The sequence below is a fragment of the Calonectris borealis genome, chromosome W (assembly GCF_964195595.1).
Source record: "Calonectris borealis chromosome W, bCalBor7.hap1.2, whole genome shotgun sequence".
In the NCBI taxonomy this organism is placed as follows: Eukaryota; Metazoa; Chordata; class Aves; order Procellariiformes; family Procellariidae; genus Calonectris; species Calonectris borealis.
This window is the reverse complement of record NC_134351.1, coordinates 55,825,324-55,838,141: the sequence shown is the minus strand read 5'-3', so window position 1 is coordinate 55,838,141 and position 12,818 is coordinate 55,825,324. Positions and strand designations below refer to the sequence as shown.

At 46.0% G+C, this 12,818-nt stretch overlaps 1 protein-coding gene across 3 annotated transcripts in view; it reads right to left on the bottom strand.

The window, feature by feature from the left end:
* The window catches only part of LOC142074855 (F-BAR domain only protein 2-like), a 159,467-nt gene that overhangs the window by 28,179 nt on the left and 118,470 nt on the right, over positions 1-12,818 (bottom strand). For all 3 annotated transcript variants that reach the window (XM_075135765.1, XM_075135766.1, XM_075135767.1), the window contains 4 exons: positions 10,745-10,935; positions 9,723-9,747; positions 4,295-4,337; positions 3,569-3,663 (listed from right to left, as the gene is read on the bottom strand). In XM_075135765.1, the coding sequence (XP_074991866.1) occupies positions 3,569-3,663; positions 4,295-4,337; positions 9,723-9,747; positions 10,745-10,935 (354 nt within the window). The remainder of the gene's footprint in view (positions 1-3,568; positions 3,664-4,294; positions 4,338-9,722; positions 9,748-10,744; positions 10,936-12,818) is intronic.

Below are 12,818 nucleotides of genomic sequence, written 5' to 3'. Positions count from 1 at the left end.
GAGTGAGCGGCTGCGTGGTATTTGGCTGCCTGCCAGATTAAACCACGACAGGTATGAGGTCTCGGGTAGATGACTCCCCCCAGATATGGCTATAGAGGATGTTACAGATCCAAATTACCTGTCACTGCTCATCAGCCAGAGGCTACTCTCTCCACAGTTCTGCTGACAGGAGTGACTGTATGAACATTTCCTAACCTGCTTTAGCCTCTGATCCAGGCATAGCAAAAAATAAATGGATATAGTAACAACCACCAGTACAACAAATTAAGTATCCTTTGCCTTCCTCTACACACTCCAACACCAGATCAAAGCAATAATACAGCCAGCAAAACAGATTATTTTGAGAAAGCACAACTTCTTTTCAGCATATTCATAGAATCATAGAGTCATTTAGGTTGGAAAAGACCTCTAAGATCATCAAGTCCCACCGTAAACCTAACACTGCCAAGTCCACCACTAAACCATGTCCCTAAGTGCCACATGTACACGTCTTAAATACCTCCAGGGATGGTGACTCCACCACTTCCCTGGGCAGCCTGTTCCAAGGCCTGACCACTCTTTCAGTAAAGAAATTTCTCCTAATGTCCAGTCTAAACCTCCCCTGGCGCAACTTGAGGCCTTTTCCTCTTGTCCTATAACTTCGTACTTGGCAGAAGAGACCGACCCCCACCTCGCTACAACCTCCTTTCAGGTAGTTGTAGAGAGTGATAAGGTCTCCCCTCAGCCTCCTTTTCTCCAGGCTAAACAACCCCAGTTCCCTCAGCCGCTCCTCATAAGGCTTGTGCTCCAGACCCTTCACCAGCTTCGTTGCCTTTCTCTGGACACACTCCAGCACCTCAATGTCTTTCTTGCAGTGAGGGGCCCAGAATGGAACACAGTATTCCAGGTGCGGCCTCACCAGTGCAGAGTACAAAGGGACGATCACTTCCCTAGTCCTGCTGGCCACACTATTTCTGATACAGGCCAGGATACCATTGGCCTTCTTGGCCACCTGGGCACACTGCCGGCTCATGTTCAGCCGGCTGTCGACCAGCACCCCCAGGTCCTTTTCCTCTGGGCAGCTTTGCAGCCACTCTTCCCCAAGCCTGTAGCGTTGCCTGGGGTTGTTGTAACGCAAGTGCAGGACCCGGCACTTGGCCTTGTTGAACCTCATACATTGGCCTCGGCCATCGATCCAGCCTGTCCAGGTCCTTCTGCAGAGCCTTCCTACCCTCGAGCAGATCAACACTCCCGCCCAACTTGGTGTTGTCTGCAAACTTACTGAGGGAGCACTCGATCCCCTCGTCCAGATCATTGATAAAGATATTGAACAGAACTGGCCCCAAAACTGAGCCCTGGGGAACACCGCTTTTGACCAGCCACCAACTGGATTTAACTCCATTCACCACAACTCTTTGGGCCCGGCCATACAGCCAGTTTTTTACCCAGCGAAGAGTATACCCGTCCAAGCCATGGGCAGCCAGTTTCTCCAGGAGAATGCTGTGGGAGTCAGTGTCAAAGGCTTTACTGAAGTCCAGGTAGACCACATCCACAGCCTTTCCGTCATCCACTAGGTGGGTCACGTGGTCATAGAAGGAGATCAGGTTAGTCAAGCAGGACCTGCCTTTCATAAACCCGTGCTGACTGGGCCTGATCACCTGGGTGTCCTGTACGTGCCGCGTGATGGTACTCAAGATGATCTGCTCCATAGATTTCCCCGGCACCAAGGTCAGACTGACAGGCCTGCAGTTCCCCGGATCCTCCTTCCAGCCCTTCTTGTGTCACATTTGCCTACCTCCAGTCAACTGGGACCTCCCCGGTTAGCCAGGACTGCTGATAAATGATTGAAAGGGGCTTGGTGAGCACTTCCGCCAGCTCCCTCAGTACCCTTGGGTGGATCCCATCCGGCCCCATAGACTTGTGTGTGTCTAAGTGGTGTAGCAGGTCGCTAACCATTTCCCCTTGGATTATGGGGGCTTCATTCTGCTCCCCATCCCTGTCTTCCAGCTCAGGGGGCTGGGTACCCCGAGAACAATTGGTCTTACTATTAAATATATATATAAATATATATATATATATATATATATATATATAAAATTTATCCTTAAATATGTTACAAATGTGGATCCACTAGCCAATAATCTTGACTGGATACCTAAGTGAGGAAGAGACAATCTAATGATTTCTGTAAGCTAGATTTGTTATAAAACATAACTTTTAAGGAACATGAATTTGTAGTGGAGGAATAAGTTCCACTTAAAACCCTAAGGGTTACATACCAATGCTGGTTGCTGCTACAAGGACATTACTAAGGCCAGGAAGAATTAGCACTAGTTGTACAGAATTCTATTGATATATGTACTCTTTCTTACTGTTCTTCAACCTGTATGATCAAGTACAGATGAAAACAGTTAGAAAGCCATGACCGCGAACAAAGTAGTAAGGTCTATTATAATTTTTGGAATAGGAATACCTAGCTAAAAGAATCAGTGAACACTTCCTTTCTCAGGCACATGGGAGGAGAAGAGTCTCTACATTAAGACAGTAGGGGTTGGAAAACAGACATGCAGTAGGTAGACTGAAGAGAACTATGAAACAGCATATCTGCTACTGTTAGTAAATAGTAGATTCCACCTTAAATCAATGTAAATAATTTAAGTAAATACTTTTAGTAAGCAGGTCCTAACATAGCCGTAACATCTGTTTTTCTTTCGGTCTCTCCTTCCTCTTTCTGAACTAGTTTCTCAACATCTCCTGCTCTCAGCCTTGTCAACACACATACCCACTCACATGTTATTTTGCTTCCCTCTCCCTCACTGCCTTTTGAATGTAAAAATCAATATTGCCTGTTTCTGTAAACTTCCCCCCCAAGACTAAGTTTCAGGAAAGCCTGCCAGTGTCCTGCCCACACTAATATCTTCCAAAATTCCCATGTAGTATCTGCCCCCTCCCCTCACCTCCCATACTCCTCAGCCCACCCTCTTCCTCCCAATACACCTATTCTCAGGTGGTGCCAGGAACTCCCCCTTAATTCCAGTCTCAGTCCTGCCATTTTTCTCCCACTCCCCTTGGATTATGCCCACACATCTCCTAACAGATTCATGGTTTCCTACAGGAAACAAGTTCCTCACAGCAAAGCTCCACAGTGGCTTTGTACTACATAGCTCAACAGGTTTTCCTGGAAAGAAGAAACCCATCCCTATTCACAGTGGAAGCTCAGCATCTCTCAGTTGCTGTGACAACCTCCATTTAATTTCCCAACTTTACCAACTGAAAAAATAGGATTATATTCTTCCTCCAGCATAGATGATGATCATTTTTTGTAAAGGGAGAGAAGGAGAGAAAAAAAGACAAAAGCAAGATAGAATTTTCCTAAGGTTTCTAGTGTTCCCTCTTCCCCCTTGCTCCCTAGCTTGAAAGCCTGACATACTGCACCCCGAGTTGTGTATTACCCATAACATAGGATACTGCTTTACAAAATTCTTTCATTTCAATAGTCAAAGCACATCCCCTTGCAATGACTAAAAAAGCAACAACAGAACATCCTGAAGAATATGCAGAAAACATTTTTTACTATCAAATATTTTACCTGAGGAGGATGAGGATGCCAAGGAGGCTGAAGAGGAAGATTCAAGAGAACTGCTAAAGAGTGGATCCCATGCCAGAAGGTCACTGTTCCCCTTTCTATAGTTAGAGTTACAATTGGAATATTAATGAAAGATGTATATACTCATAAAAATAAAATTACAACTTTGGTAATTCATCTTCTGTATTAGTTAGTCTTTGCATCTAAAAATTAAAAGTACTTACAAATTGCAGGTCAAGGAACTGATTTACACATAAGGAAACTATCTGAATTGATACCTTGGTGCAAGTTTGTGTGTAGACATATTTCATAATGTCAGTAAATTATTTTTATTTTCAACAAGACATACGTCTACAAATCAATTTGTTTCAGTATATACATATATGAGCAATGTATATAGACCTGTCCAAAATTGGAACACTATATGATGGAAACTAAACCCATCTTCTTTAAAACCTGAAATTTTAATAAAAAACAATATTTTGTAATCACATAATTATAAATATCAATTGAGACAGATCACAATGAAGCAAATGCATTAGAAGGGGAAAACAAGTGAATAGAAATCTCCATTGTTACATAATTACTCCTTAACTCTTATGATGCAATAGATGCCTGACTTAAAAAAGCAGTCGACTGATATTTCCAATGAGTCTCGGAGTCTTAGATCAAAATAAGACCAAATTCCCCCAAAACTACACTTGACATAATTTAAAAAGTTGAACTTACTCATTAGCTGGAGTAGAAACCTTTGATTTTGTTAACTCTTCACCTATGCAAAAGACACAGTATTATCACCACTCTAAAATAAAAATCTTTCAGCTTCATTATAAAAAGATAGTAAATGTTAATAGTTGCAGTTCAAAACTAATTATGAATTATTAAAATGGAGAAGAGAAAATGCATTATCTCTGATAATATAAATTCAAATGTTCCTGAAATACCTTCTAAAAGAAGAGGACTAAACAGAGCAATGCATTTCAGGAGGAATAGAATCATAGAATCATACAGGTTGGAAAAGACCTCTAAGATCATCGTGTCCAACCGTCAACCCAACACACCATGTCCACTAAACCATGTCCCTAAGCGCCTCATCTACACGTCTTTTAAATACCTCCAGGGATGGTGACTCCACCACTTCCCTGGGCAGCCTGGTCCAAGGCCTGACCACTCTTTCAGTAAAGAAATTTCTCCTAATGTTCAATCTAAACCTCCCTTGGTGCAACTTGAGGCCATTTCCTCTTGTCCTATCGCTAGTTACTTGGGAGAAGAGACCAACACCCACCTCGCTACAACCTCCTTTCAGGTAGTTGTAGAGCGCAATGAAGTCTCTCCTCAGTCTCCTCTTCTCCAGGCTAAACAACCCCAGTTCCCTCAGCCGCTCCTCATAAGGCTTGTGCTCCAGACCCTTCACCAGCTTCGTTGCCCTCCTCTGGACACGCTCCAGCACCTCCATGTCCTTCTTGTAGTGAGGGGCCCAAAACTGAACACAGGATTCGAGGTGCGGCCTCACCAGTGCCCAGCACAGGGGCACGATCACCTCCCTGCTCCTGCTGGCCACACTATTTCTGATACAGGCCAGGATGTCGTTGGCCTTCTTGGCCACCTGGGCACACTGCCGGCTCATGTTCAGCCGGCTGTCAGCCAGCACCCCCAGGTCCTTTTCCTCTGGGCAGCTTTCCAGCCACTCTTCCCCAAGCCTGTAGTGTTGCATGGGGTTGTTGTGGCCAAAGTGCAGGACCCGGCACTTGGCCTTGTTGAACCTCATACAGTTGGCCTCAGCCCATCGATCCAGCCTGTCCAGGTCCCTCTGCAGAGCCTTCCTATCCTCGAGCAGATCAACACTCCCGCCCAACTTGGTGTCGTCTGCAAACTTACTGAGGGAGCACTCGATCCCCTCGTCCAGATCGTTGATAAAGATATTGAACAAGACCGGCCCCAGTACTGAGCCCTGGGGAACACTGCTCGTGACCGGCCGCCAACTGGATTTAACTCCGTTGACCACAACTCTCTGGGCTCGGCCGTCCAGCCAGTTTTTTACCCAGTGAAGAGTGTACCTGTCTAGGCCGTGAGCCGCCAGCTTCTCTAGGAGAATGCTGTGGGAGACAGTGTCAAAGGCCTTACTGAAGTCCAGGCAGACCACATCCACAGCCTTTCCCTCATCCACGAGGCGGGTCACCTGGTCATAGAAGGAGATCAGGTTGGTCAAGCAGGACCTGCCTTCCATGAACCCGTGCTGGCTGGGCCTGATCCCCTGGTTGTCCCGGACATGGCTCGTGAGCACCCTCAAAACCAACCGCTCCATGATCTTCCCCGGCACCGAGGTCAGGCTGACCGGTCTGTAGTTCCCCGGATCCTCCCTCCGTCCCTTCTTGTAGATGGGAGTCACATTGGCGAGCCTCCAGTCGTCCGGGACCTCCCCAGTTAACCAGGACTGCTGGTAAATGATGGAGAGCGGCTCGGCAAGCTCCTCCGCCAGCTCCCTCAGTACCCTTGGGTGGATCCCATCCGGCCCCATAGACTTGTGAGCGTCCAGGTGGCGTAGCAGGTCATTAACTTCATCCTCCTGAATTATGGGGGGTTTATCCTGCTCGTCTTCCCTGTCTTCCAGCTCAGGGGGCTGAGTACCCTGAGGATAACCACTCTGACTACTAAAGACTGAGGCAAAGAAGGCGTTGAGTACCTCAGCCTTTTCCTCGTCCTTGGTGGCAACGTTCCCCCCCGCATCCAATAGAGGATGGAGATTCTCCTTGGCTCTCCTTTTGTCATTAACATACTTATAAAAGCATTTTTTGTTGTCTCTCACGACAGTGGCCAGGTTGAGTTCTAGCCGGGCTTTTGCCTTTCTAATTTCCTCTCTGCACGACCTAACGCGATCCCTGTACTCTTCTTGAGTTGCCTGCCCCTTCTTCCACAAGTGATAAACTCTCCTTTTTTTCCTGAGTCCCAGCCAGAGCTCCCCGTTCAGCCAGGCCGGTCGCCTTCCCCGCCCGTTCTTCTTGCGGCACATGGGGACAGCCCACTCCTGCGCCTTTAAGACTTCCTTCTTGAAGAACGTCCAGCCTTCCTGGACCCCTTTGCCCTTCAGGACTGTCTCCCAAGGGACCCTCTCGACCAGTGTCCTGAGCAGGTCAAAGTCCGCCCTCCGGAAGTCCATGGTAGCGGTTTTGCTGGCCCCCCTCCTTACTTCACCAAGTATCGAGAATTCTACCATTTCATGGTCGCTAAGCCCAAGTCGGCCTCCGACCACCACATCTCCCACCAGCCCTTCTCTGTTCGTGAACAGCAGGTCAAGTGAGGCATCTCCCCTGGTGGGCTCGCTTACCAGCTGCATCAGGAAGTTCTCTTCCACACACTCCAGGAACCTCCTCGACTGTTTCCTCTCTGCCGTGTGGTATTTCCAGCAGACGTCTGGAAAGTTGAAGTCCCCCACAAGAACAAGGGCTAGCGACTGGGAGACTTCTGCCAGCCTCTGGTAGAATATTTTGTCTGCCTCCTCATCCTGGTTAGGTGGTCTATAACAGACTCCCAGCAGGATATCTGCCTTGTTGGCCTTCCCCCTCATCCTTACCCACAAGCACTTGACCTCGTCATCACTACCATTGAGCTCTAGACAGTCGAAGCACTCCCTAACATACAGGGCTACCCCACCGCCTCTCCTTCCTCGCCTGTCCCTTCTGAAGAGCTTATAGCCATCCATTGCAGCACTCCAATCGTGAGACTCATCCCACCATGTGTATGACTAAGTCATAGCTACCCCGCTGCACAATGGCTTCCAGCTCCTCCTGTTTGCCGCCCATGCTGCGTGCATTGGTATAGATGCACTTGAGCTGGGCTGCCGATTTCTCCCCCGACAATGGCATGCGGTCCCTAGGCTCTTCTCTAGTGAGCCTAGTTTTATCCCCTTCCCCCTTCGAATCTAGTTTAAAGCCCTCTCGATGAGCCCGGCCAACTCACACGTGAGAATCCTTTTCCCCCTGTGAGACAGCTGAACTCCGTCCGTCGCCAGCAGGCCCGGTGCCGTGGAAACCTCCCCGTGGTCAAAGAAGCCAAAATTCTGCCGATGGCACCAGCCCCTGAGCCACGTGTTGATCCGATGAGTTTTCCTGTTCCTTTCGGTGTTCCGCCCTGCCACTAAAGGGATCGAGGAAAACACTACCTGTGCTCCCGATCCTCCCACCAGTCGCCCCAGTGCCCTGAAGTCCCTTTTGATCCCTTCGGGACTTCTCTCTGCAACCTCCTCACTGCCAGCCTGTATAACCAGTAGCGGGTAGTAATCGGAGGCCTGCACGAGACTAGGGAGCTTCCTAGTAACGTCCTTCACCCGGGCCCCAGGGAGGCAGCAGACTTCCCTGGGGGATGGGTCCGGCCGACAAATTGGGCCCTCCGTCTCCCTCAGAAGGGAATCACCAATGACAATTACCCTCCTCTTTTTCTTAGCGGAGGCAGTCGTAATTTGTGGGGCTGGCTGCCTCGCCTCGGGCAACCCCCTGGGTGGGCCTTCATCTGCGTCCTCGTTCGTCTGGCCCTCAAGTTCCAGAGCCCCATATCTGTTGTGTAGGGGCAGCTGGGAAGGTTGAGGTGAGGGAGACCGGGCGGGGGTTCGCCTGGCACCCCGAGCAGGGACCTGTGTCCATTCCCCTCCGTCGCCTGGGTCTCCTCCTTCTGCCTGGTGGCAAGAGGGCAGGGGTTCTTCCGCTTCTTGCGGAGCCTCCGTGTGCTGCCCTTGCCTCAAGGACGGCAGGGTGTGGCTCCACCAATCTATCTCCCTCTCACACTCTCTGATGCTCCTTAGCCTCTCCACTTCCTCTTTCAGCTCTGCCACCAGGCTGAGCAGATCATCCACCTGGTCGCAGCGCACACAGGCGTCATCTCTGCTGCCCTCCTGTACCAGGGACAGCCTCAGGCACTCCCTGCAGCCGGAGGCCTGGACAGATGTATGTTTGTGTAGGGGCTCCGTCTGGGTCGCCACGTTTGTCCTGGCGATGGCTTTCGGCCGAGTGGATACCATGGCCAGGTCCTCTTCTGGGAGGGCGACGACCACGAGTTGAGCTAGCCTCTGGAGCCTGGAGGGGGGCTGTGCCCTGCTCGCACGCCCTGCCCTGTGCCAACTGCCGCGCAAACTGACATGCCACGCCCTTCTGATGCGCTGCGCTCCGGGTCGCTCGCGCTCCCTGGGGGCTGCTCTTGTACCTGAGGGGGTTTGGCCGCTGTCCCTCCTGGCCCCGCCCACGCTGAGTCAGAGCTGCCGCTCGTCAGGAGCTCGCTCCTCCGGCTCGGGGGAGGGGGGCTGGGGCACCCTCTCGCTCCCTGCGCTTTTGCCTTCGCGGTTTTTGCCGCGGTTTCGCCGCTTCAGGAAAGGTCCCCCGGCGCGATCCTCCGCTCCGGAGCCCTTCGCCTCGGTGGCTTCGAATGAAATGGCGGGTGCCCTGGGTTTTAAACTGCCGCCGTCCCTCCTGGCCCCGCCCACGCTGAGTCAGAGCTGCCGCTCGTCAGGAGCTCGCTGAAGGAGCGAGGAAGTGTTGGTCACTTGAAATTTCTTCCTTAAATTATACTGTTTACATCAATATTATTCTTCAGGAATATTATTACATCAATATTATTCTTCAGGAAACCTGGCTTGGTTTCCCACTGAGAAAAACCCTAAAAGATAGAGACTAATGCTCTATCCTCTATCTCCATGGCCATGTTTTGTGTTTTTGACTATAAAACAGAGAGAGAGTGCTTTGCTGTTTTGTGGATGATACTCAACTTGAGCAGGTGGAAGGGTTTTAAGAACACAAGAGTCATTTCCATGGGATTTCCCCCCCCCACACCTTTGGCTTTTGGACTTGTTCCTCATCACTGTCACAGCCAGCCTCATCTGTTTCCCAGAACAGGGAACAGCTGAGTATATAGAAAAAGAAGAGGTCTTTGGGTGGCTTCTACTAGCTGCTTTGAAATTTTGACCAAATAACTTAATTTTGTCCTTTGAATTTACTGTGAGTAGTTCAAAGGCAAATATCATAAAGGTACCTAGAACTGACAAGAGAAATATTTTTTTCTACTTAAAATACAAATACTTAATAAGTTTATTTCTTCCACAATAAAAAAAAAAATTTCATGCTATGTTAAAAAACTAACATAAATAGACTAAAAGTTAAATATTAACACTTACTGGATGAATTTCGATGCATTTGTGCCTGAAACAGAAAAAAACCAAGCCCATAAGAATAAATTCTTTTACCAACTGTCAAATAAAACACTTAATAGTCCCAGGGTTCTTATTTCCACTCAACTTTCCATGCGATATTTTGCTTTCAATGCCAGGCAGAACATTCTGGAGCTTGCAGAAGACCAGAACATGAGCCAGGACAGAGCAACTAGTGCATGCCCGCCACACCGGTAAGAAAAGGCAGGAATGAAGACTGCGGAGCTGACAAAGGCAACGGTACAACTAAATCCTTTGAAAGGCTGGGCCAGTAAAATTAAACAGCTTTTATATCACATGGTATGCCTGACAGGTAAGAATAGAAACATTCCTAAGCTTTTCCCAATAACTTTCTCACATACCACACTTACTTGGTTTTAATCTAAAAATGTGAATAAAAAGTCATTTTGTACTTACAGAACTGTGTTTCTGCTTTCAAAATGTGGGGGGAAAAAGAGAAAAATAATCATTAATATTTTAATATGCATAATATTTTCCTTAAAATCAGAGTCATCTATATTCTGATCTGAATACTGTACTAGCATACTTTAATACTATTTATTTGTAATATCATCCCACGGTATAAAGGATCATTCTGTGGTTTGGCAGAATACATACAATAAAGCTGCACTGTAAAAGTTATATGTATCCACATTATATGATCTGTTTTAAAGGTTTGTATATTATTGAATACAAATTAGTAAACTATGTTAAAAGCCATGGTCAGCTAACTCCATATGTATTCAAATGTCTTGTGGTGGCAACAGCAGAAAGACAAGGACTGAGCACTCCCAAGACTCAAAGTAAAGTTAAAATCTGAAAAGGGAGAATTACTTAACATTACATTGCAATAGTGTATCAAAGATGACCTAGCGCACAAGAAAAAAAGAATCATTGAAGTTGAACCTAGAATAAATTCTGAACAGTAAAATATATGTTAACACTAAAGATTCCTTACCACTTCTCTACTCATTAAAAATACAAGGAACAAAATTACTTACAGATATTCCTGGAGAAAGAGCAATGTTCCCTATAGATACTTTTAATTCATCCAAGGAAGGCATGGTATATTGAGAGCTATTATTTGACTGGACAGGTTTTATTTCTACATGGAACCTCCTGGGTTCATCATCTTCATAGTCAGAATCACTGGATGAATAGAAGTGGTTCTCTTTGGTTTGTTTTTCTCAGTTAAGGTGGAAATACTTCAAATTCATCTGTTTAATCTGTTTCATAATTACTCTCTACAAAATGCTCATATTAAGTAAATGCCACAGATAAACACTGCTGCCTAAGCTCTTTGTGCGCTTATACAGACACTTCAATTATATCCACTGTCCAAAATTCACAACTCAAGAGTTAAAATTTAGTTTTTATATTCTATTCATCTTCATAACGGTATTCTGTTATCAAAGGCACAATGTCATATAACTGAACAACTGCATATTTAAAAGCATCAGGATAAATGAAAGATTCTACAGTAGCAACACTTCTGTATGTTAAATTTATGATTTGTAAGACTCAACAAAGGATTCTAATGCATGTATGAAAAATGTTTGTGTTGTAGAAATCCTTTTAAACCAAGTGAGGGAAAGTCCTAGCCTTTTTAATTAGCAATGAAATGCCCATGGTACCTGTACCAAGCATAACAGTAGAGGGAGAAGCAGCAGCCACCATTACTTGCCCTTTCTGCAGAGGCACTGAAAATTTTGCAACAAAGGATGCCAGTTACACAGAAGGCTGCACAGTAAACTAAACCCCATCAGCCGCTTAAAGCACTGTCATCCTTGGCTAAAAAGGAATCACAATGACAACTCAGCCCTCAAAATAAGCAAAATATACAGATGAATTTAGCCTTGGTTCTTTATATGCACAGAACTGCACTCAACAAAAGCTCTGAAAGGCCTATGCTAAGTCTTAAAAGATGCAGTTGTTTTGACAAGAAACAAGTTGAAAATTTTCCTCTACTGAAACATAAAAGTGTCTTGCCACCTAGGGGGAGCGTACATATTCTATATCTAACTTCTGTTATTTTCACTTGGAAATATGCCAGCCATTTGAGTGAAATCTCTTCAAACTATTCCCTGACAAAGATTAAAACCCCGAACCCTAAAGACATTCCAAATCCAATTCAACTGAAAGAAACCCTGAGACATGGTGAGGAAAAAGTCAAATGTCTTCATCTTACAGGCTATCTGTCCCCCAAAATGGATCACATCTGGAAAAGAAAATTTAAAAAGACAAGTTGTTTTTAAATTTCACCAAAAGATTTCTTGCCTTGAAAGTTATCACTGAGTTTCAAGATTCATTTCCTATGAATCAGGTGGCTCTTGTAAAGTGGCATGAGCTGACTATTGAGGTATTAGGTCTATTAAACGGTTACTGACAAAGATCAGTTTAGACCTGAATGCCGTGAACTGAAAGGTCAGTCAGTAATTTTTAGGATGAGTGTTTTTCCAACACTTAAGACTGGCCTTATTAAGACTGACTGCCATTATAGTAAAATAACGTCCTCCAACAAATCACCTCAAGAGTTCCCATCAACGGAATAAATATCCACTCTTGGAGGCTAAGGGAAGAAAAGAGGAAGGGAACTGATGATTTCGTGAATCTCTTAAAGATTTTCAGAAGCTGAAGTACTACCTGGCTGACAGGAATTGCAAACCATTGAGCTTTTTCACTGGATGTACAGCCTTTTCCATTGCTTCATGACAAAAAGGATAATGGAGAAAAGGACGCCCAGGTGAATCATTTACAAAGCATGAATGTTATTCACTCCTGCCTCCATTTCATAAAAATATGCAAAACATGAAATAATGCACCCCCTCAGAACTGGATAAAAGTCTTTTGCTTTTATACCAATTATGTAAGTAAGAGATAACATGAACTACTTTTTATCAGTACAGGAACCTTCACAGGGGGCAACAGAGGCATATTTGGCAAAGTTGATGAGAACAGAGAAGCTATGATGATGGACTGGCCCACTTTAAGGTGCTCTCAACTGGTTAAAAGTTTTCACAATTTAAAGTAATTGCAAAGTGTAAGTTTAACTTTTATTTTATC